The following is a 24,667-nucleotide window of genomic DNA, read 5'->3' on the forward strand; positions in this document are numbered from 1 at the left end:
TCTGTGAAAATTCGTAGTTGTGTGTTTACGCGCGTGCGCGCGTGTGTGTGTGTGAGTTCCTTTATCGTTTCGTGTCTCATTACCCCCTCTGTTGTTCCCCTTAAATCATTACTTACATAAGAAGATCGACGATATCTCAACGCAATTGAGCAGACGCATCAGCATATTTTTGGCAACGTGAATCTCCTTCGTTTGTATTAAAACGGTATCGTTGATCGACCGCATTGAGGAAATGACGAATCGGACGGAAGTCGTTATTCGTGTTTAGTAGTTTTCTCATTTAAATGCTAGTTCTTTTGAATCCTCAGATAAAAATTGTGAAGCTCCTTTTCAATTTGCTGGACTGCTGTAATGATTTTTTTTTCGTCGTTCGATCAACGTAACGGAAAAAAATGGCGGAGATTCGCGAAACCTTGAAAGCACGTGTTTATCGAACGCTCCTGCAACAATTCGATGGAGCAACAGCGGGTCTCGAAAAACTCTCTGAACTTGACGAAATCTGAGCAAGTTTAGAAAAATCTCGATTTGCTGATTCCCGATCGATTGAAACGTCTCAAGTTGTTGGAGCTTCCGGTTTACACGCGCTTCTCCATAATACCCCTGGCAAAGTGACCATCAAAGATCACTTTACAAGTTGATGTTAATATGCTGATTCGACTGGCCAGTTGCGTTGATTACGGTTCATTTTCTCAAACTATCCTTGCTGCTAGCACGGCTGGTGGACGCCGTGCTCGACTCTCCCGGCCCACCAGCGCCACCTGCGTCGCCATTAATACTCGAGCCTGCGAGCGACGCCGTTGGCGTTACCGGCGCCGAACGCCGACGAACCTTCGTCAATGCTTTGTCCAATCTTTGAACAAACGCATCTACATCCGGCCTCTTCATTCCAAGAGCCGCTGCAGCTGTCAGATATGGTATTGGATAATTGCTGTTGTGAGCACCCCAGCCTGGAAATCACACACTTAACCTCATTCATCTCCAACGAAATATTTATTTATAAATAATCACGACGATAGGAGATCAAAAATTTAGGCCATCCATATTGAAAATCGAAAAGTGTTTCTGCGTTCCACCACGATCAGCTGGTTGGAAACAATATTTAGCGACGACGCTGAAGTTTCCAACGTTGGACTCCAACGAAATGAACGAAAAAAACGTCTTTAATTCACCAATTGTTTATTTCACGAATCGTTGGTGCAGCTTGAAAAACTACGAATCGCAAATTTGGCAGGGAACAAAATAGGAGAATTACTGGAATTATTGGAGAGTTTTTTCGATCATTTCGTTGGACTCCAACGTTGGAAACTTCAGCGTCATATTTAGCGGGATACGTGAACTAGCGTTATTTCATTTTTCCTCAATTTATCTTCGAGTTAACGAGCACCAGTGAGAAAGTTACTTTCAAACGGGATTGTGACAAGACTATTGGATCGAGTGACACAAGTGCACGAACCTTCGAACTTGTGTGAAACTATGTGCTTGACATCGGTAGTCGTGATGACTCTGGACCCGCTGACATTGCGAAGAAAAAGCATAGAGCCGAGCATCGTGACTTGTTTGTGATCATGTTGATGGCTGAGACACTGAAGAGTCATGCCCATAGAAATGGGATTGCCCTTTGTATCGAGCAATCGCTCCCCGTGACGAGCCGCGAGTTTGCCAAGTTCTTCCTTCAGGTAAGCGTACATTTCTTTGCGATGTGCTATCAATTGTTTGTATCCTGTCATCCCGAGGCTCAGAAGAGTTATCATTACGTCCATCGTCGAGCTCGCGTTCGCTCGGCCCGGATACATCTTTGAGATGCGGTCCAAAAGGTTCTTGTCGAAGGAACCGATAACCGCACCTCCAACCGGTACCAAAAAATTCTTATCGGTGCTCTGAACGAACGCGTCGACGCGACCTTTCCTCGATGCCTCTTGAATGAGGTGCATACATCTGGTACTCTGCAATCTGCGTTCGACACATCGAAAAAATGAAGATGTGACAGCCGAAGGGCTTTTATCGAACGCAACTTTATAGTAAAGCCTCTTAAATAAATAGACTGTGAAGTGTTACCAGTTTATTCTATCGCGAAAATCATCTTCGAAAAACGAAATTCTACGACGCTGAAGTTTCCAACGTTGGAGTCCAACGAAATGATCGAAAAAAACTCTCCAATAATTCCAGTAATTCTCTTATTTTGTTCCCTGCCAAATTTGCGATTCGTAGTTTTTCAAGCTGCACCAACGATTCGTGAAATAAACAATTGGTGAATTACAAACGTTATTTTCGTTCATTTCGTTGGACTCCAACGTTGGAAACTTCAGCGCCGTGAAATTCTAGACAACAAATGACTTTTAGAAAACGATTTTGGAAAGATTTTGTTCCATAAGAGTTAACCAACACTCACCCATAGGCATTGTTGACCAAATGTGGTATATTATATTGTGTACAGAGTGCAGCGATCGAGTCTACGGAATCGCACGCTCGAGGTGCAAAACAGCTCGTAGTGGTGAGAACGCAAGCGACGCTCTCGCCAAGCGCGGCCATCTGAGACTCCAACCTCTGCATATCCGTTTTGAGCTCGTCACCAACAATCTGCATCTCAATAACGACCGGCTCGAGGCCTGCCGTTATAATTGACTTGAAGCTCGACTTTTGATCGATCCTTGGCCACAAAACATACTTTGCTCGTGGCCTGTCTTGTTTTATTGTCAACATGCACAGCACCAGGCTCATCCCAGTTGCCATCGGTGATAAAAAACAACCGGCTATGCTCTTCACACCTGATCGCACAGAACGAATAACAAAGTTTTTAACCACTGACGATCGAGCCTAATGTAAAATCGCTAAAATATCTCATCGGTAAGACCCGATTCTGCATGGTCGAAAAAACGTTGACACTTTTTCTTTCAATTTCGAAGAATCGATATAAAAACCGTGAATCTTTTCCTCGTACAATGAATCTAAGAGGTTACGAAAAATCGACAGAAAATTTGCAAGATTCAACACTTTTTAGATATCTCATTTATATCGTTGATTAAGAAAAAATAGAATTTAAGTAAAACAGCACGAAATACGTCTGTCTGAATGTGCGCTGCAATGTCTTACCCATGTAACGAATAACTTCGAGAACAAGAGCATTTGTCAGTTTATACATGAGGCTGCTTCCGGCAGCTTTGGGTTGAACTTCCTCGAGGTCCCCGGACCGGCCGATTCCGTGGCCCATGCGAAAATGTCGTCTCGCGACGATATTCGAAACGATACGAGATTCCCGTTCGCCGACGCTGCAGTTTGAGGGAAAATTGTTGCTGTCCATTTGCGAGAGATCGGAGAGGAAAGCTTCGATGGTGGCATCGTCCCAGCCTTCTTCGGGCCATTTTTGCTGTTACAGATCGACAGACTCCCTTCGTCATTAACCCCAGTACCTCTTCCCCACTCTCTCCCCCCTCCCGACGCCCCAAGCTTATTCTTATCCTTTATGACAAATCTAAACTTACATGCTCGATAAAGTGTCGAATTAGATTTTCTCGTGTTTTTTTTGCGTTCAAACCCTGTTGCACGTAAGTCGATGGTATCAGCCTTTCGGCCAAACTGAACGCTTGATTGTTCATTTCGTCGGTGCTGCCTCTCCCTTTCTGTGCTTTGCCTGACTCGTGTCTGAACTCCCGGGATATAAATATGTGCGCCACGTGTGAGCGGCTCAATGGACCATTTCGTCTCGAGCTTTCTCAACCGTTATAACAGTCGAACGACGATCCTCATTGTCGCTTATGTGATCTGAATTATTTGGGAATTTTGTTTTTTTTTTCTTTCGAAATCGGTAGGTAATATACGGTTAGTTGAGGATACATTTATACGTATACATGTATATATGCGTTTTTATATACGTATATAAGTATAAAAAGTTGTAGAATATTCTAACGAGTGATTAATGGTGGTATGGTAAAACAAATAAAACTTCGTGTTTCGGTGGTGTGAAATAAAATCATACGTATATATATTTATTATTATTATTATTATTATTCAACATGATTAAACATATAATATAATGCATATAAAGTGTAAACTATAGGTGCGAGCGAAGTAACAAATAATAAAAGAATCGATGAATCGTACCGCAGCGTGTGAGTGAGAGAAAAAAAATTTGTATGTTTCTACATGATGTAACGTGGGTGAAGAGAAAGCACAAACAATGAGCGCGATCAATCATTCCTTATGGCTTCGTCGACATGATTGAGGCACAAAAATTTTTCTGATTTTTTTTTCTTGTGCGAGCTCAAAATCGGAGACCGAGGAAGAAGGACACACCACCAATTCGACGCTTGTTTCGTATTTAACTTTCGACAGAAATATATTTTCTTGCGGTTTTTAACGCGGGCAAAATTTATCCCTCGGACTCCCGCCAGATATACGCGAAAACGAAATTTAGTATAAAGCTTCGTTCGAAGGGATCGAGCCGCGAGAGTGCTGGTTGAGAGGTTATGTCACCGTCTGCAATTCACAGTCGAATCGAGCCTCGCGAAACACGACGCAGAAATATAACGAAGGAATAAAAAGAGTCGAAAGAATCTTCGTTGAGATTGTCTTTGGATTCGTCGATCACTTTTTTATTTCTACAAGCACTTTAATGAACCGGGAATAACAAATAATGTGATTGATTTAATGGAGAGCTCGTAGCGAATATACAGTTAACGCGAACGATCGTGCGAGGCGGTCAACCCGTCGAATTTCACCTGTCGAAAATGTTCGTTCGCACTTGGAAAACCCGGAGAACACGCGTTAAATAAAGAAACTAAATAAAAACGTATCGTACAATGCGGAAATTGGGTTGGGCCGCAAGGGCCACGGAGAACTGTGCTTGAATCACGATCAGCTGATCCGCTACTGGTTATTCACGAAATCCTTTCGCACTTGGCCGAACAAATGCTTTCCGACAACGAGAGTTCAGTCTCGAGTTTTAACGAATAAACGAGCATCGTTTCCGAATCCATGCTATTTTCATAACACGCGAACTTTACAGGGCCACTCTCTTTTGCACACTTTTCGTAGATTTCCACGTTAACCTACAATCGCGGGAGGAATAAACTGGCAGGAGAGATAAAAGAGCGCAATCGTTCGAACGATACGAGGAATTTTTCGAGGTTATATGCCACTGCATGCCGCGAGGTCACCTAAATCGGATTAATTTTACGCAATAACGCGGGACAAGATTTCTCTCTCACACACACACACTTTTCCTCTCTCTTGTAATTGTTGTCCGTCGCTCAAACCCAGAAAACTCTAGACGAAGGTGGCGGGGAAGGGGTAGGAGACCCTCGAGGGTTAAGAACTTGGCGTCTATTAACCGTCTGTCAAAAGCTCGAGCGCGATGAACGTCGCGAACGCGCGGAGCTTCGCGAGACTCGCGAAGCAGTTTCGACTTTTTTTACCTCGTTTTACAACCTATTACGGGATACAACGGCGCAAGGACGCTTCGCATACGGCCCTAAGAACGTACACGTCCGCAGCCTCGACGACTCTGTGCGCGCCGCCTCATGTTATTAGCGCTTCTACTATCCGGCAGGTGCAACATACTATTTATTTTTCTCTTTCCCTCCTAATTTTCTCTTCACTTTTTATCTTCACGCTTTTTTCTATGACAGAAGGACGAAAGGAAATAAAATACCAACTCGAGAGATCCAACCCTCTGTTCCCGTAACGCAGCACGCCATTTTTCTTTCCTCTCATTTCTTTCCCCACGCCTTTGGTTACAACTAACAACAACCCTTTTCGAGTCGTCCCTCAACGAAACGAAAACACATCGTGTTTTTTTTTCGTATTCGTAAAGAAATAAATCAGTGCGTGCTCCCAGTTTATTTCAACTCTTTCTTCGAGTCTGATCAGAATTTTCTCCCGATCTTTTCTTCCTTTCGTTTTTCTTCTCACGCGCGCACACTCTAGATTTTCGAAATAACTGACGTCCGCCCGAAGCCCACGCGCCTCGTTAGATTTTATCGCATTTTTCGTCGCGGTAAACTTCGTGACAGGGTACAGCTGCACTCAAAATGTGCAGCCATTTATATCACTAACTATACATGTATGCGTACGAACACACGTTCATCTCCGTATACATTTATATGCATATATGCTCATGTGGTAATGCATGATATCAAATCTTCTCGTATGACTCTCGCGCATCAGTTCAATGACGTCAGATCGCCATCTAATGATACCCTCGCGTGTACAAAGTCGGCGGCGACGACCACGGTCCTTCGATAAGCGAGGCCTCGTTGATTGAATCACTTTGTCATCGCAAGATGTCAAATAAGCTGCGTATCCCGATCTTTTTCATCTTGACATTGCTCAATTCGCGCTTTATATCGATCTTCGACCATGTGCCGAAGAGACTAAAGTAGATGAAATAACTGCGATAAAATATTTGCTTTTCTTAAGTGCAATACTATAAAGATTGCAAAGTTTTTTATATTCGCCAAGCAATTTCTATATCGGCATCATTCTTAAAAAATTCATTAAACTTCATGAATATTATTGAGAATATGCCTGCGAACTATTCGTCAAATCAAGATTTTCCCGCCACATCGAGACTAGTGGCGTCATCACGTGACATAGGCACGAGTTACTCGCGCTTGCGCTTTTCCAACGACGAAACGTGAGAATAGTTCGACCGGTTGACCGGGAGCTGCCGCTGCGTGTACGTTCGTTGTCGCTTGTACCTTTGTTGGACAAAAACACAAGCTCAGCTTGCTGGGCTTGAGTGGGTGGGGTACGAGGGAGTGGAATATTCATCGAATTGCTTGGTGTGACAGGCCGTAGCCCGTGTGTGTTCCTCTTGGACGATCGTTGGAACAATCAGAAGTAGATTGCTTACCGAAGTCGACGCACTACACCGAAAACATTGGACACGTTGTGCTTGTTTTTTTTTCTTTCATTTTTCGTTCATTTTTATATCGATATTATCCGCGATACAAAATAATAGGACTTTGGACCTACGAGGATTAAGCACTAATTCCTATACGATTAGGTGAAGAAAATAATTCATTTTTAATTGTAAAATAATAACTTTACGTGCCGTAATGAAAGGTAGAAAAATAACGATAAGAATCGTTGAATCGACGAAATATTTTATTACCAACGGTATCTGAGAAAATATCTATGGAAATTGGAAAATGAGAGTGTCGCAATCAATTCATTCTTGCAGCTCGTACATACTGTCATCACAATACATGTGCATATGTATTTCTACGTACGCATACACGCTCGCACACATGTAATTTTATCGGAAGTAGAGTATCGCGCGATGTTAAAACTTGTATCAATATATTCGAATAACAAGAGATTTCGCTCGTGCTCGTGTTCAAAAGAAATAAAATCATTTTTTTCGTGTTTGGATGCCCTCAAATTGAATCCCAAAGTAACTGACGTATAAATTAATCAGTGGTAAAATTTTTGATATTTAGACCAATCTGTGTATGTGCGTGTGTGGTGTTTGCTTGTGCCAATCCGCATCAAGGAAAGTGTGTTGAGCCACATTATTCACACACAATAAACTAATTCTCATAAATTAACGATCCGGGTGACGAGCTTCGTTTACCGTCATCCCGACTGCTTTTAAAGTGGCTTTCGTTTTTTCCCTATTTCTCACTCCAAGCGACAGATTGTAGAATCTTTTCTTTGTTTTCTTTCTTTTTCGGGATTCGTTCGTTATTTTCTCTTACGGGCGCGTGCAGCTGATCATGGAACTGGAAAATTGTAATCCGGGGCAACTGAGCTCGGCAGCCTCCTCGCCTCATCACGAAGATCCCAGCGGTCATAAAAAGTGGTACCGTCAAGCCAGCCAAAGGTTCGTAAATTTATGTGCACTTTAATTTTGTACGACCCGTCGAGAATTTCGATAAACGTATTTCGACAGTGTGTAAATTTGAGAGATAGTTTGATATTTTTCACGGTACGAAAAACGTTTCTTCGAATTGATCCGTGCGGCTCTTTTACTGCGAAAAAACAACGTAAAGATAAGATTTTCCAAGAACTTTCTCTCGGAATGTTTCTAGCCCGTTTATCGACTTAACGGCTAGTATGGAAATAGCCGCTTGAGAGCCTCGTGCAAGTTCGGCCCCAAAGCCGGTAAACTGACGAGGCCTCCGACCGGCGGCGGGGGCGGGCGGGGGGGGGGGGGGGGGGGGAGGCACAAATTTTTCATACGTTTCATTATATTATACATCCCCGCGGAGAAAAAAGCTGTTGTGCTCGTAGGTATTTAATTTTAAATGAAAATGGTTATTTCCGGCGAGCGTGCGTCACTCGCGCTAGCGCAAAAGCGTAAACGGTTTTACGAATCCGAAGAATCGGAGGAAAAAATAAGTCCCGTTGCGAAAAATACACTCGCGAAAAGAAACAGCGTATTTTTGTGAGCGTTATTCCGAAAACTCGCGCTTATTGACATTTACATTACGTTCACCCTGCGAAAATCCTTCGGATCGTACGACCGCATCCACGTGGACGCGTGTCGAGCCTCTGCATTCCTCATGTCGTTTCTCACCTCTCTCGTCTTCTCTTTCTCTCATTCTCTCGTTGCGGAAATAAACCTGCCACGAACTAAATATAAGCTAACGAGAAGAGACATCAGCACGAAGAATTTATTTGGACACGATATTCTCGCTCGCGCAATTGCTCCTACCACCTGCGTGAGTCACGATATTCTTAGTGATTATTTCGAAGGCCGAAATTCCGCAAGCATCAACACGCGTGTTCGAATTTCGAATAGTGTGGGGAAGCACAACGGAAAACGAAAGCTTCGATATAATTGTTATAAAAGTAACGTCAATTTTATTGAGTACGACGCGCATCAATGACCACGGAATCAACATTTTTAACGCGCTCTATTTTTCCCCCTCCCTCGAGAACAAAGCCCTTAAATTCTCAGTAATGTTCCTGGATGCAAACCGTTCTTGTTTTCCTCGTGACGCAGTTTTCGGCTGATGCTGTGACGCAAATGGACCCCCGCAAATTCGACGAAATCTAATAAAAAACACGAGGCTGATAAATTCGAAAAAAATACCACTGGCGCCAGTTCTCGAGTATTTTCAATCGCGCCACATTTGTTACGATACACGATTATTATTTTACCAAATATTGATACATCGCCTGGACCTTTGAACTTTTGGGATTGACACCGCGAGCACTCGTTTTCGGTACATCGACGTGTGTCGAAACACGTTGAAAATTCGGAAAATATTTTTCGGCTCGATAAGTGAAAGATACACGATTCCGTCACTGTTTTCAACTCTTTTCTTACGCAATTTCGTGTGTGACACGCGTCCCTAATGATTCAGGCGCTAATTAGGAATAAACGTGTATTTTTCGACGCAACATTTGCCCTCGCCTGTTACTGTGTTTGCTTAAAAGGCAAATAACCGTTGGGTGGTTTTTTTTGACGCACGCTATCGTGCGTTTCTCCCGCAGCTGTCGCAATCGTTCAGAGACGCGTACAGAATTCGTTTTATCTTGTGTGTGTTTACCAGCGTTCGGTGCACCGCGTGTGTTTTTAAATCTCAAGGACGTTACGAAATATTCCTTGCGATTCGATCGCGCAGCCCCTTTGTCCATGTTAGGAGAGTGGAAGTTTTTTTGTGTGTTTACTCGCCGCGAAAGCTTTTTTATCGCGAGCAATAAAGTCTTGAATTGCGACTAGGCGTTTATAAACAGAGAGGTTTCGTCGATTCGAATTAATAACCTTCTCTCGAATCGATCATTCTCTTTCGAAATATGATGACTTTCAACGGATTATAAGTGAAAATTAGTGCGGCCGATGTGCTCGCTCGCTCGTGATCACGTGACTACGCATCAACGAATTCGCCGTAATCTCCGTGACCTTTGTCGTTTCACAGTATTTATACCGAACGTATTTTTTCTTATTTTTTCCTCATCTCCGACATTTTGCAATATTACAGTCGTGCGATAAGCGTCAATAATAACCGAAACGAGTGTCGTGAACATTCGAGAAGCGACGTTCACTTAAGGCGGTTGTGGCTGATCGTGCTCCGCGTGGCTTTGACGAATCTTCGGATTTTCCAGTGAAAAGTGCAACGTATTTTTGTCTTTCGTCGGCGCTTCTTTCGCGGTCAGACTTATTTTCACGTCGAAGCAATATGAGTGTACGGAATGTGGATCTCGTCATAACACCGGTCAACGATCGCGGTAATATTCGACGACGATCGATATCGAGACGAATTATAATTCGAGATGCACGAATTTTTTTTTGTCGTGGAAAATATCGATCGATTTTTCAAAATCAAATAGTACTTTGGAACGGACTCTTCGAGAGATTCTTTCGCTTGTGGATTCGTATAGAAATCGGACGATATATTAAATCCAAGGAGGCGAATGATTTATATTTTCGCCTCTGGATTTTCAATTCTCATTTTTTAACAATAAAGAATTGCATTTCAATCAATTTCAAGGAGGATTTAGTCTCCGAATGTAAAAAAAAAAAAAAATAAAAACAAAAAACAAAAAATACTCAACGAAACAAGTTATTTGCGGAAGTAATAAAATACTTTTAAATATTTAACTTTTTTTGGTTACATTTAGAATAAAAATGAGAAACTTTCGAAGGCACTACCGAAAACGTGTGGAATTCTTTTCGCGATGTAATCTCATCCGATGAGCCATCACGAATGCTTCCAAAGCGACAGAAAGAATTAGGATAACGCGATCGATATTTTTCACGACAGCTCGTGAATCGCGCGACGAAAGTACAAACGCTTCGGATGCCGTCAGGCTCTTCCCGTCCGGTGGAAAATATATTTATCTTCTGCGTGGCAAATCAGATTGTAGAATGCGGTTATCAAAGGACGAGAATCCGGAACAAAGTCTCCATCGGGCTGTGGAAAATTTAGCCCTCCAATTGCCAGCGGGTATTGGACTCAAAAGAAATGATCGCAGTGAGCTCGAGTTCGACAGTTATAACGAAGGTGTCCATGCGCTACGCACGGACAAAAGGGAACTGAGTCACAGGTACAAACACTTTCATCCATCGCCTCATTTGCTTCGATTTTATGGGACAATTAAGGGTGAATGATACAAAAGTCGAAATAATTAAAAATTGATCAAATTTGGTAATAATGTTCTTCAACATCAAGTGCGAAAACACAAATTTTTTCAAAATTTTCTTCTGTTTAGTTATCAAGTAATTACGCATTAAAGCAGATTTCTTATGCCCGGAATGTATACCTATATATATGGAAACGCTATGCTTATACACGTGAACTTTAGTGATCAATTACTCGATAACTGTACAGAAGAAAAATCTTAAAAAATTTGTATTGTCAAATTTGGCACTAAAGAATATGTTCACCAAATTTTATAAAATTCTGATCATTTTGAATTTTTTTATGTTTTTAGCATGGTTTAGCATGGCAACATTGTATCGCCTGTGCAATATATCCTTAATTGGTTTTTTTTTATTTTATTTTATTTTTTTTTTTTTTTTATTCGACGACGAAAAAAATTTTGTATGATTTCAACTGCTACGATCATTAGTCAAAGTTTTTCTTTCGTTTTATGAAACGATGAAAAGCAGGTTGTGGAAAAATTCAAAGTTTTATAGGATCGGATATAATAAATTCGAAATTGTTTATTTTCAAATTCAATTTCAAACGAATAACAATATGTTTTTTTTAAAACGACTTCGTTCTTCGAGGTTGACGAACAAAACTGCCGCTTCTCTTGGTATTTTCTTTTTCCTCACTTTCAATTGTTTTAAAGATTTGTTTTTTTATCATTGCTGTTTTGACTAATAGAGAGCTGTCAAAGAGTCGACCGATGGAGCAGCTGGAAGAGAAACTTGCGAACAAAACGCTCTTCCGGCCTCGATCTCTCGCGTTTTTTTTCTTACTTTCTGTTTATTTCGTGTTTTTCATGTTTCGTTGACTTTTTCGTATTTTTCTATGAAATGGAATCTGCAAATGTTCTTTTCGACATGACCATTGAACCGAAATCTATCCGAATTTGAACGGGGCAATGTTATGTCTGACTGGAAGGTCGCAATTCGCTCACGAGGCGAGAAACTTTAATGGATGTGCTCGAGTTTATCGATCGTATAATAATTCGTGCATCCTCAAGTCTCTCGGTGCCAGCACACTCGTTTCTACCCTCCCCTCGTGACCTCTTATTTGCACGATAGTGGATGCCGTCATTCACTTTTCAGTTTGCCCTAATTTGTAGCCGCCCTTCGAAGAAGTAAGTTTTTCATTCGCACAGCGACAGCTCTTAATGATCAGCCAAGAATTCTGACGGACGGTAAACCGAAAATAAACTACCCCGGACATGGAGCGCGTGCGTTTCTTTGAACTCTCGAATGGACGAAGAATCGATTGGGAAAAAATGGATAAAATATAGCGGTTATCGATGCACGAAAATGATGCGTGTATGGAATGAAAACCGGAGTTTTGGGCTCTCCTTTTCCATGTTGAGTAAACAGTCTTTGGGCAAACGTCCAAAATCTTAGGCTGCCATAACTTGGACGAATTGGGTCACGTTTTCGGTTCGCTCGTTTTTTCCTCTGCTCTTTCGCCTCGCCATTTAAAATCGACGCTAAAATGTCGTGTAATCCGAAGTCATCGCGTAAGGTTTTGCTCCCCGAGCTGGCGTTGGACCAGACCTTCGTCCACACCGATGTAAGAGGCGTGTGTAGATGGAGAATTAAAGCCCACAATTTTTCGTGCCTTCTCACGGTCATGGTCACAAACCTTCCTGCATTGCTGCATGCTCGTTCGGACTTGCGGAATTGGAGGAATCGTTGAGGCAGTGCGAGTCGCTCAAGAGCAACTTCTCGAGTGTGATATCCAAGAAGTGAAAATCGGTCGATTACGTGACGTCGATTCGAGAAGCTATCTCATCGATCATCATTTTTCCATTTTCACAGGTCCACAAAACATCGTCATCAAACTCCAAAACTCGATCAGACGCCGATGAAAATGAATGGAACACACGAAATTCGCTTGAAAATCGCTTACAAGGACGATGAGAAGTGTCGAGCTTGATATTGAACTCGAAAAATTGGTACACTGAGACTAAAATTTGGTTGAAACACTTGAAAAATGCTCAATTTAACTAAAATATTCCTACACGCACGATAAAATGTTTATTAAATTTCACAAAATATTTGGATAATTATTCAAATAGATAGCGATTTGGATTAACGAAACTGAGGATTGTGCGACGATATTTGGGTTAATCTAACGTCGTATTTTGTTGCTACGAAAATAATTGTATATTGAAGATCCCCTTAAGGAGGGTGGCTACCGACGATACAATGTTGCCATGCTAAACCATGTTAAATACATCAAAAATTTCAAAATGATAAGAATTTAATAAAATTTGGTGAACATATTCTTTAGGGCCAAATTTGACAATACAAATTTTTAAAGTTTTTTCTTCTGTACAGTTATCGAGTAATTGATCACTAAAGTTCAAATGTATAAGCATAGCGTTTCCATATATATAGGTATACATTCCGGGCATAAGAAATCTGCTTTAATGCGTAATTACTCGATAACTAAGCAGAAGAAAATTTTGAAAAAAATGGTGTCTTCGCACTTGATGTTGAAGAACATTATCACCAAATTTGATCAATTTCTTATCATTTTGACGAGTGTAGCCACCCTCCTTAACTGTGTCGTGGTAAGAAAACCTTCAGCTGAATTAACGAAATGATATTCCATTCGAACAAAAAATATGAGAAACTTTATGCTACGAAAAATAAAAATTCAGTTATTTCGAGCAAACTACTAATGGAAGTGATAAAAAATACATTTACTATAAGAAAGGATCTTGTCATCCAGCCTGGACGTACTGGGGATCAAACTAGTCATGAATTTTCCAGGACAAATGAGAACTGTCGCATTCAAAAGTTTCTTTAACCTCTAAAGGACGACGCTGAAGTTTGCAACGTTCGAGTCCAACGAAATGGAGGGAGAAAACATTCGTAATTCGCCAATGATTTATTTCACGAATCGGTGCAGCTTGAAACTACAAATTGCATATTCGGCAGGAAACGAAATTGCAGAATTACTGGAATTATTGGAGGCTTTTTTTACATCATTTCGACGGACTCCAACGTTGCAAACTTAAGCGTCATTCTAAAGGATCGAAAAACCAAAATATATCGGCTCGCCCTGTGACACGAGCTTTGCAAACGTCGAAGATTCTCCTTCACGAAAGTGATTCCCATTGCCCGTCGATCCGTCTCGAATTCTTGTTACGCGCTCAGCGCCATCGTACACGTGGATTGTAGCGCGTACGTGCATGCCAAATCTTCGAAGCCTCGTACGATCCTTAGCGGACTATCGATGCCCTGGCTCATTGCCAAAGTAGTAAAAATGTTTATAATGTTTATACATAGGGTCTGAAATGCTTAGAATTTTCATAAATACCAGAAGTGCGGGTATTTTGAAGGGGCGTTTAAAGAAGACTTGTAAATTGTCTGCCGAGCTGATTCATCGCCGGAGACCTTCGACTGATTTATTTGCTCGCAACAGTGCCATCATTTTTTGACAATAATAAAATCCGATTTTTATAAAATTTGTGAAATTCAGTTGTGCTTCTCCGTTTATAACGAAATTTGTATGATTTTATTGACGCGATAACTACAAAAATGTGCAAAAACCGACGAAGGATGGTCTGCTCGAAAATCTAAAGCGTTGTTAAAGCGTCCGTGAACGATTCGACGTAATTAATAATTCTTGCCGGTAATTCCGGCCCGAGGTAATAACGAAAATGATCTCGATAATTCATAAGGCGCGAAGGGAGCTTCCGAGTTCATCAGTCACCGCCCATAAATTGCGCGCGCTTCGAAAATCACTCCTGATATTAAATAATTAGAATTTCGAGGAATTCTCGTAAAGTTCGCAATCCCCGAGAACGAGAATTTTCGTACCTCGAAGGAGAGACGCAGCGGGAGAGGCTCTTGAGCAATACGCCGACTGTGCCATTCGCGGATGCCACGATCCGATAATTAAAACCGAACACATTTGACAAGGACCATTGGCAAAGAGCTTTTTTCTCTACCGCTCAATAATAAATTTGTTATTTTAACTTTGCACTTGACAGCTCTCATCGAGCCGCAGAATTAAACTTGTGCAAATGCAAATAATCTACAGAAAAATCCAGTTTGAATTTCAGATATTTACTCTCCGTTAAACGCGAAAAAAATTTTTTCCATCCAATGAATTGAGCGTTTTCGAAGTGTACATTTGAGTGAACAAAATGTCGATGAATAATCTTGAAGTTTGTCCACACCTTCGGGCACTTCAACAGGCAATCATACCTTCGACTGATTTATTCCCATTTGGGAACTCCCGAGTCAACCGTAGAAAGCGCTTTCTTAACTTTCAGTTCTAGGAATTCGATCCCTCATATTTAGCGGAGTTAAAAACGCGAACGATCTCGATCAATCGTATTCCTACACGACGGGCTGGCTCGTTTCAAATTATGAGAAATTCGATAAGGTAGATTTGAATGAAAAGGTTTATAAAAGCGCGACAAGCTCTGAAGATAGTGCTCGACATAGCATTGAGGCGAATTAGACCGGAAATGTTGAATGGATTCTCCGAGCTGCTTCGTCGGATCAGTAATCTGTGAAGCTTTTACATCTGTAATGTCACGCTCCTACGTCAATATCGCTAATCGCTTCCTAGAGGAATTTCGAGGTTCAAAATTCGTCGAAAATTGTCTTTTCGATCTTGATGATTTTTTAACGATCATTTTTGCCCTGCTGTTGTATTTCCATTGAGTTTTCCGTGCAAGGAATTCGATCCCGGATATTTCGAGTCTCAAAAATCCAGACGATCGATAAACCCTCTTTATGTAGAGATAATAATGCTAGTTCACTTCGGACTGTCGAATATTTTGATAGATTTGAATCAAACGCTTTACAGGTGCGATAAGCTCTCGAAATCGAGTGCCAGACAAAATATGTTGCCGACTTTTTTAACGGCCTTTCAACCATAATTTACACTCCGATTGTCACGAGACTTTGGAGTTTCTCGACGAACCAAAATTCCCACAAAAATCCATTTTTAGTCTATTCGATTTTCAAATGCCAGAAATAATGTTACAAAAGCTGACGACTGTACGAACCTTGACTCTCGATAGGTCGCCCCATGTACGACGAAAAAATGAGCTATTAAACGTCTATCGTGGGCAATTCTTGAAAGGATGTATACATTGAACATCCTGCGATTATCTCATTGAATTGAGACCGATTGCGAGCTGAATTATAAAATAGTGTAGCGTTATACAAGTATCCCCTGTCCAGCCTCTTCGACGCGGAACCGACGGTAGATGAAGCGGGAAAGAAACAAACGGGAAACTCGGTGTAGCTTCGTGGGAATAAAAGCGTCGAGGCAAAATGAAATGACGGAAAGATAATGAGGTTTCAGAATGTTGGTTCCTCGGTTAGGAGCAGGAAAAAGCTTCTGAGGAATCCAATGAGGAAGTTCGTTCCTCGCAAGTTTCAATGTCACAAGCGTCACAAACTTTCGAGCTCTTCTTAATAGAGTCCAAAATACCGAAGAATTATTCCCCAGGAGCTTGAGAGAGGCTTGCAAAAATAATACGAAAAGCTCGTATAAATAATGATGAAACAGCTTCTGGAATATAAACTCGACCTTCCTCTTATTATTAGATTCGAGATGTACGAATTCTCAGTCTCTGTCACCACGAATATCTCAAACACACATAAAAACCTGCGGAATCAACTGAGCAAAAAGCTCAGCGAGCCACTCGAGGATGAAAGTATCGATGGGAATATTTCGCACGCGATACGCCAGCGAATTATTTTGATTACCCGCTTGCCGGGGTCATTCGGTTTCGCTTGGTTTGGTTTGGTTTGAAAAAAATAGTTCATTTGACCCTTGTAACAGTGATACATAAATAAGAATAAACTTGGTTAAAAAATACTTAAGAAGGATGGATCAGTCGGTATATCGGAACCGTGAGTGCGAGAGAGATAGCTGCAAATTTCGAAATCAAAATTCTTTGACACAGTTTGACCGATTAAAAAAAGGCTCTGTCAGTCGATTTTTGCCATCGCCTGCGTAGGCTGACAGAGCCTTTTTTTAATCGGTCAAACCGTGTCAGAGAATTTCAATTTCAAAAATTCCAAGTGAGGTTAGTCGACTGATCCATACTCTTAACATTTGATAGGTTTCTATGTCATTCGTCGGAGAGTCGCGAACACTGCCTGGAATTCAGCAACGTTCAGGTGTCACAGACACTAACTTTTTGAAGGAACAATCGTTATAAAAGCTCACTGAAGCAGGTGGTGGATCGCTCCATTGATCGATCACTCTCGATTCGAATAATCGAGCAGTTGAAAGAGGCTGGAGATGGAAAAAATTCTCAGTATTTTCGACAAGGATGTACGAGTTCATTTCTGTTCTCGAGACTCAAGCCCAATTGGGATGTTGAGTGAATGTGATGATCGGCAAAATAAGTAATCGGCTTATCAAGTTGCGCAACGCGAGAGGTACGCGCTCGAGAGATTTATTTATAGAAGGAACAGAAATTGGCAGGAAATCCTGGCAGCAGAACGGATTAATTAGATTCATCGTCAAGCGTGCGTCCGCCTGTGCGGGTGCGCGCGTGTCCCTTCGCTTGTCATTTTCATTCACGCCGACTACTCGAGAATCGAATCAGTCCAACTCGTGGCATTTTATCAATCGATCTCATCTCCTATATTATCGGTTTAGTTGTAAGAGCCACGAACTGTCCGAAGCCCTCAGACGGTCGGAGATAAATCGCGATGTCTCAATTAGTGAAAAATGTCTGCGTCAGGAAATTCCGTCGATTTTCACCTCGCAAAAGGCGAGGCAAAAGGTGATCGATCGAGCGTGTACAAAAGCAGAATTTTCGATTTAAAAATCACGGAGATTCTAAGGCAAGAGTCAAATGAAAATATTGAGGAAAAAATAAAATCTCCATCGTCGATCTCATGAATTATTTACTATTTCGTTTTTTGAGGCAAAGTGTTCATTTTATTGAGATTAAATCCCACGCGTGAAATTCCTTGTTATTGATATTCATTTATTTAAATGTATCCAGTCACTCTTCAGGAATTGTAACGCGGAATGAATGGATTTCAAGATTCTCGAGGATCGCGTCGATTTTATGGATTTGAGCTCTCGCCGGCTTTCCTCCTCATTATTGGAGCTTATTTTCACACGAAACATCCGCAGGATTGTGATTTCAAAGTCTGTCAGGTCGCTCGCATTCATAATTCGTTCGTTCGCTAATTAGCGACGGAAATAAATCCTCTCGAAATTTGTCGGCGTGTATAAGTGATCGTGCAACACCTGAAATTTCTGCTCTTGCACACGCAAACTTGCAGAACTATAGTTTCACGTTAATTTCCAGAATTTCACACGGCCCGAATCAAGCAAAACGTGCAATTTTAGGAAAATATATTCCGTTTATCGTGGATCGGGTTCGTGACTGGGCCCGCTAAAGAAAGAGGTCGGTCTCATTTTCCCGCGTTGCGTGACCCCAAAATTATCGATGCTGATAGCATTGTTTGCGTGGTGGCTAGATTTAGCACCAAATTTTTCAGCCCCTCTTCGCAAACAGACCTCATGCGAGCTCGGCTCGAGCTTACGTTCAATCCCCGTTTTAAAATCCTCGAGAAAAAGTGATGTTTTCGAGTGTACTTCTGATTTGGAAATACGTAGAAAATGAAAATGAGTTTTTCCGATAATTATTGGATCGAAGACTCTCGAAAATCTACGCCAATGCCACAAGTGTTTGCATAAACAGTCAACCTAACCTTTTCAACAATAACCTCATTATCATGGACATATTAAATGTTGTACGTTGGTCTGTTTGCCTCTAATAGTCAACACTCAGTATCGAAGGCAAACACGATCTAGACACGCAGTTGTGTCTAGAAAAATGGATCAAGTCAGTAGATTGTTGTGACAAGAAAGTGGGATATTTCGGGAAAGTCGAATTTTCTTTATTGATTGAGGGGGTCCTACTTTAGAAAGTCTAAAAAATCGATTGTTTTTAGAAACGTTTTTGGATAGACGGAAATAACTGATCGTAGAGAACTCACATTAGCGAGTTTGAAAAAAAAAACGATTTTAAAGAAGAAGAAGAACTTCAACTTCACTTCAACGTGCTGCAAATATAGAATTTCGCAATTTTTTCGGGTTTTTATAGGTTCGTATGGAAGGAAAATGTATGAAAATGAAAAAAAATTGGCATTTTTGTTGCAAACAATAATTACGATCTCCGCGATGTACGCAGCTGAGAAACTTCGACGATAAGACTTGGCGCATAAACCATGCACAAATTAGTATTTCTCATATTAAACAATCGATTTTTTTGACTTTATAAAGCAGGACTCCCCCTTAAGTTGAATGTAGAAGCAATCTTCAGCGTTAAAAATTTCATTATTTTTATACAGTGTGACAATTTTCGGACAATTTATATTCGTAAAAAGCTTAAATGATCCTGCTTCGTTGTTACTGCAATTTTCGCTCCGAATTCAATACCAAATTCGATTTTTATTAGGAATATAATAGCTTCGTGTTTACGATTGATTCCATTCGGTTATACGTGGCAGCATGTATTATACCGCAGTGCGTCTGAGCGAGGTCGATTTGCCAGGTTCAGCCAGTGGACTCGACAAAAAAGTTGTAATAATTCTTATGAAGCTGATCAATCTGTTGCCCATCAATCATCTTCCAATCATTGTTTGACTCTGTCCAATTTTTTTGTTTGGTAATGAAAAAAGGCGGGTCGGAACGGATATGTGTGACGTGGATAGTCGCAAAAGACGAGCAGGTAATAAAGTGACCGTTTAAACGCGACGTCCACAAGAAATTCATAAAAATAATCCGGAGTCTTAGAGACTGGACGACAAAAAGTTGGTTGAGAAAACATTTCACTGGAATAGGTCAAGATATTATGCTCCAATTGGCGATTGAGAATTCGAACTTTCAACAGATGCCTCAATTTTCAGTTTGACCAAAGAAAAATCGAAGTCTATTTACAGAATTTCTAAAATGGCTACGACGAAACGGACACCGAAAATTTCAAGAGATTTCAACAAAATATATTTGCTCAATTCGAATGGATCGAAGGGAGCAACAAAAAGTGATACCGGCTAACGTCGAACTCGACGTTAAATGAGGCTTGAATACGCTTGAATAACAATACCAATTTTTCGTCGTTCACTTTTTTCGTCGTTTTGTAACACTTTCGAACGAGTCGATAAATCGAGAAGCCACGATCTCGCGGATTGGGGGCCTCCTCGATGACATTTCCGCGCTTCATCGCAGACGATCTCGATGACCTTGACGAAACTGCGCCTCTGACGAGCAATTCGGAAAATCGACGACTACGAAATTCGATGTGTTGATGCTGTTCTCCTCTCAATCTAAATGCCTCTTGGAGCCGTTGCTCGCTCATAAAAGTAGACAAAAATTGAGATGAAAATTAACAAAAGTCAATATTGAACCATTTGCAATATTCCCGAGAGACATCGTGTATCGAGACTCGAACTTTTCTCTCTTTTTGCCAAAACTTTTGAGCTTTAGTGACACGAACAAATTCGTCGTGTCAAAGGCCTAAATCGTGGTCATTTCACGCGCTGTATTTTTCAATGTCACGTGTCCACAATCTTCCTTCCCAACTTATAGAAAATAGAAAATGTCAATTTCCATATCTGTACAAACATATGCGCGCGCGCACACACACATGAAACACGAGTCCGAAACAGTGCTCTTTTGATATTCGTAGTTCGTGGTGGAGTGTAGAAGGTCTGGGATACCGCGAATTTCGGTTCCGATACAGAGTCTTATTAACGTCGTTCCCGCGGCGAGGAAGAATCAGTCGACGTTCGACCATTGAACGTTAATGTTGCGTCTTAACGTTGACTGAAGTGCGTGCTCAGAATTCGAGAGCAATAAACAAAATAATAGCACCGAAAGGGGAGGGAACGCGAACGATTTTTTCGGGATAAAATATTTCATAAACAAAATAAATGTTTATCGGGCAATTGGAAGTTTGAAAATACGACGCGAAACTTTCTTCCGCGTTTAGGATTTTCCGGAACTGCGGCTTAGCACAGAATTGGTGAAATATTCAGTGAGATGAGTCAATAGCGAATCATAATCAAGTGACTTTTATTAAGCGTTTTGTGGACCGGTCACATTCTCGCGACGAGTTTAATCATCCTTTTTTTTAATGACTTTTAATAGCGTAGTGAAATTGTGGCAATTATTTGGTTTGTAGGTACTCTTTAACGCGAAACTCGAATCACAGAAAGTTTCAACTTTGCAGTAATCGTCATTCGGCCCACGAGTACTGAAGTTTCGCTAAACGACGAGCTCGATTTTCCTAATTAGGGGCTCCTAATTATTTCGTTATGCCGGAGTGTCACCCGAGCAGGCGTTCCGTGCAGTTGAGGCAAATATAAATAAACGAATCGTTGCGAAGCGTCAGATTCGAATTTATTGAGATCCGGAAATCTCCCAGGGACCAAGTTTTTTCCGGCGTTTTCTTATCCGAACCGACGAGGATTGTTTTGACGATTTCGATGACGCTGAAGTTGCAACTGATCTAAAAAACCCTGTAACTCCAGTAAATCTTCAATTTCGAATTTGCAATTCGTCGTAGCTTTTCAAGCTGCATCGATACTTGGTGAAATAAAAAATTGATCGATTTCAAAGGTTTTTTTTTTCGTTCATTTCGTTGGACTCCAACGTTACAAACTTCAGCGTCGTACGATTTCAATGTGCAGAGAAATTTGCAGTGTTGCTTCTATACCAAAAAGTCACAATTTAAAAGAACCCATTCACCGAAATTTTCAACTTTATTTTACACTAAATAGTGATTCTAATGCACTGAAAAGGATATTGTGCTCGAGTGTGATATCACTTTGAAGGGCTCTGTTTATTAAGAGGCTGAATTGTTCGTAACACGCCATCCCACATGCAGTTGAACGAAACAGTTTCATTCACTTACTTAGGACTGCGTACTCGCTTTCACGTCACGACCCATCGACCCGGTAACGTGGGCTCCATTCCTCTCCACAACATGTATACAAGCTCGCGATAATCCATGCAAAATACGGGCAGTTCTGTGTGGACTGAAACTTTTCAATTTTCGTTACTTCGTATATCGATCAATTAACGTCGACTTCATTCGAATCGAAAATCCTTTTTTATCAATGTTTATTTCACCTCCAATTGGTTTCTTGACACTCGTTAATTATTCCATCGATTTAGTTTTTTTTTAAATACAAGTGTAACCGTACTCTTGGCATTAAAATCATAAAAAATGTTGAGAAAATGAGGGAAGCGACTACCGAAAAATTGCATCTTCAAAAGTGTATCGCGAGCTTTGAATCGTTGACGAATTTATAAAAAAAAATTGTAGAGAATTCTCAACGCTATTTTTCAAATTGAAAATCATTATCGTTGTTTGTAACGTTTCTCAATGAACACCGTGAAATCGTTGCTCGTTCGGATGTTTTCAGTCGAAAATAGTGGTGAGCACGTACTTTGCAACAGTTTCAAATATTCGGGAGCTGTTTTTCTCTTGGATTATGGTAATTCGATGGGTGGCAAGTCTCGAGAAGTCTCCCTCGCAACGAGGTCAATGTTCTAGTAGTCCGGAGGCATGAAATAATTCAGTCAGTTAAAAATTCACCTCGTCACATCGAAATACCTCGTACATCGCACTTGCATATAGTTTTCTACGATACGACACTAATACGTGACCACGACAATAACCGAACATCCCACAGGGACTGCCATTCTTTCTATCGCCCAGTCTTACTGTATAGAAGACACTCGGTGCTCTAGAAATTTCAACAATCCTTGAGGGTCACGTGTAGGTGCATTGTGCAGGAGAGTTGCTCGGAAATCTCGCTGAAAATCTCTGTTTCGAAGAGCTGAGAAGTTCTCTACTTTTGTTTTCTTATTTGATTTTTTTCATATCGTATAATTATGCCATGATGGGAGATTGAAGTGGAAATTGCTTCGTGTTCGTGACGAATAATTATTTCTGTTGAACGTGCCCTTGAAAAGTCATTCGGTGCATAAACTGTGCGACGACTTTTTTAAAAAACTGCACTTTTAGTATCCGATCGCAGGCAGCTTCCTCTTCTGTGCAGAAAGAAAAGCCACGAAACTGTAGACGAAGCTTTCGTGCAGAGGGAAAGAGAGAGTCGGTGGCATGCGGAGGAAGCACTTAACGCAAGGTCGCGAAACATCAATCGCCTCTTTGTGTGCACAGGAGATTGTTTCTCAGACACTTTGTTCGAATGACATTTTTCGTGCGTCACACGTTCGTCACACAATTCAGGTGTTGCGCTGATAAGACATCGCGTTATCCACGATTAAAGAGAAAAGCTTCTTGGAAGACAACCTTTCTGCGTATCGCGCAATCACGCCATTTTCAAATCTCATCGATCGTCGAAGGTTTATTTCGGGATTAAAATATCGAAGTGGGAAATTTTTGAGGAAATATTTTAACGAAAAGTTTTGATTTTAATTAGAAAAAAGCGTGAAGTTTATTCTGTCGATGGATATCGTGAGTCGAAGCTTTTACGTAATGGTGAATCATTGACGAATCGATGACGTGAAAACGCGAGAAAAGCAGTATCGATTAAAAAAACATCGTTGTTTTCTTATCTCGCAAGCGTGCCGCGAGCTGATTTACCGAACAAAGACTTTTCAATCGATATTATTTCTCTTTCGATCTAGCAAACGTTCTAAATGTTGTGGCTGAAAAAAAATAATGTCTAATATTAGTATTTAAAATCGATTTATCGTCACGAACGGTGATTAAGAATCAGAAGAAAAACATTGGTGCATGTGCGTGTCCTGTAAACGTGCTTCTTACAAACGTTCTTACACGTTTTCTGCAGTGCGAGTGCTTGAAAAACATTGGACACGATATTCCTTTTTTGTCTCTGTACCAAAGACATTTTTGTTGTAAAGAAAATTGTGTTCTGGATTAAAATACGCGTTACTGTTCAAGTAAAATATTATGTGGCTGAAAAACATGAGTGATGACGGATTATCAGCTGGAGATTTCGGCAGTCCCTTTAATCATCATAGTTGTGCACACAATGCGTAAGTTTATCGCCTAAGGAAGATTCGAATTTGGAATTTCGTTTCAATCAGATATTACGTACGGAAAACTTCATAATAGAGACTGAGAGTGAAGAAATTTGGAAAGACTAATAACATGCAGAATGATTTTCTTCATTCAGGGGGCATCGATTGCGAGGGGACCAAAATCGGGATAAAATTCCACATGAAAAAAAATCGATGTCATTTTTTTTATTAAAAAAATACCTAAAATTGAAAGATAATTTTTTTCGATGTTTTTCCAATTATACACTCTTCGGTTTCCCCACACAGATATGTCAAAATGTATTCCCCGTGAACAAACGAGCGTCGAATAAAATGTGATCGTTTCGTCGATGACATTTTTCCACCGAAACGTTAAATCGAAATTGCATTTATTAATTTCGAAAAAAATGCATCGGAAATGGAGTGAATCTGATTTTGCAAGATATCCCCATTTCTCGTCGGGGACCGAATCAACTCTCGATATCCAAACTTCCGTATCAAAACGTACTGGCTTGAATAGGTTCAAATTCTGACATTTT

The 24,667-nt window shown here is 40.8% G+C and overlaps 2 protein-coding genes across 14 annotated transcripts in view; one reads left to right on the forward strand and one right to left on the reverse strand.

Annotated features, from left to right (window-relative positions):
• Nucleotides 1-6,076, reverse strand: SecS (Sec synthetase). 4 transcript variants are annotated; one of them, XM_043412864.1, is made up of 6 exons: nucleotides 5,652-6,076; nucleotides 3,480-3,759; nucleotides 3,091-3,364; nucleotides 2,390-2,765; nucleotides 1,454-1,950; nucleotides 1-947 (listed from the first exon to the last, which is right to left on the reverse strand). In XM_043412864.1, exons 2-6 carry the CDS (start codon nucleotides 3,591-3,593, stop codon nucleotides 682-684), a joined length of 1,527 nt encoding a protein of 508 aa, XP_043268799.1. In that variant the 5' UTR covers nucleotides 3,594-3,759; nucleotides 5,652-6,076; the 3' UTR covers nucleotides 1-681. The 4 variants fall into 4 exon arrangements, with proteins under 4 accessions (XP_043268799.1, XP_043268816.1, XP_043268809.1 ...); XM_043412881.1 differs by having other exon boundaries at nucleotides 3,480-3,790; XM_043412874.1 differs by having other exon boundaries at nucleotides 5,648-6,076.
• The window catches only part of Nt5b (5' nucleotidase B), a 24,967-nt gene continuing 5,624 nt past the window's right edge, over nucleotides 5,325-24,667 (forward strand). Inside the window, exons 1-2 of one of the 10 annotated variants that reach the window (XM_043412759.1) lie at nucleotides 5,325-5,545; nucleotides 7,710-7,822. In XM_043412759.1, the coding sequence (XP_043268694.1) occupies nucleotides 5,351-5,545; nucleotides 7,710-7,822 (308 nt within the window). In that variant the 5' untranslated portion in view covers nucleotides 5,325-5,350. The other 9 variants (XM_043412750.1, XM_043412787.1, XM_043412777.1 and 6 more) reach the window with 9 other exon arrangements.

This window comes from Venturia canescens, chromosome 1, assembly GCF_019457755.1.
Source record: "Venturia canescens isolate UGA chromosome 1, ASM1945775v1, whole genome shotgun sequence".
Lineage (NCBI taxonomy): Eukaryota > Metazoa > Arthropoda > Insecta > Hymenoptera > Ichneumonidae > Venturia > Venturia canescens.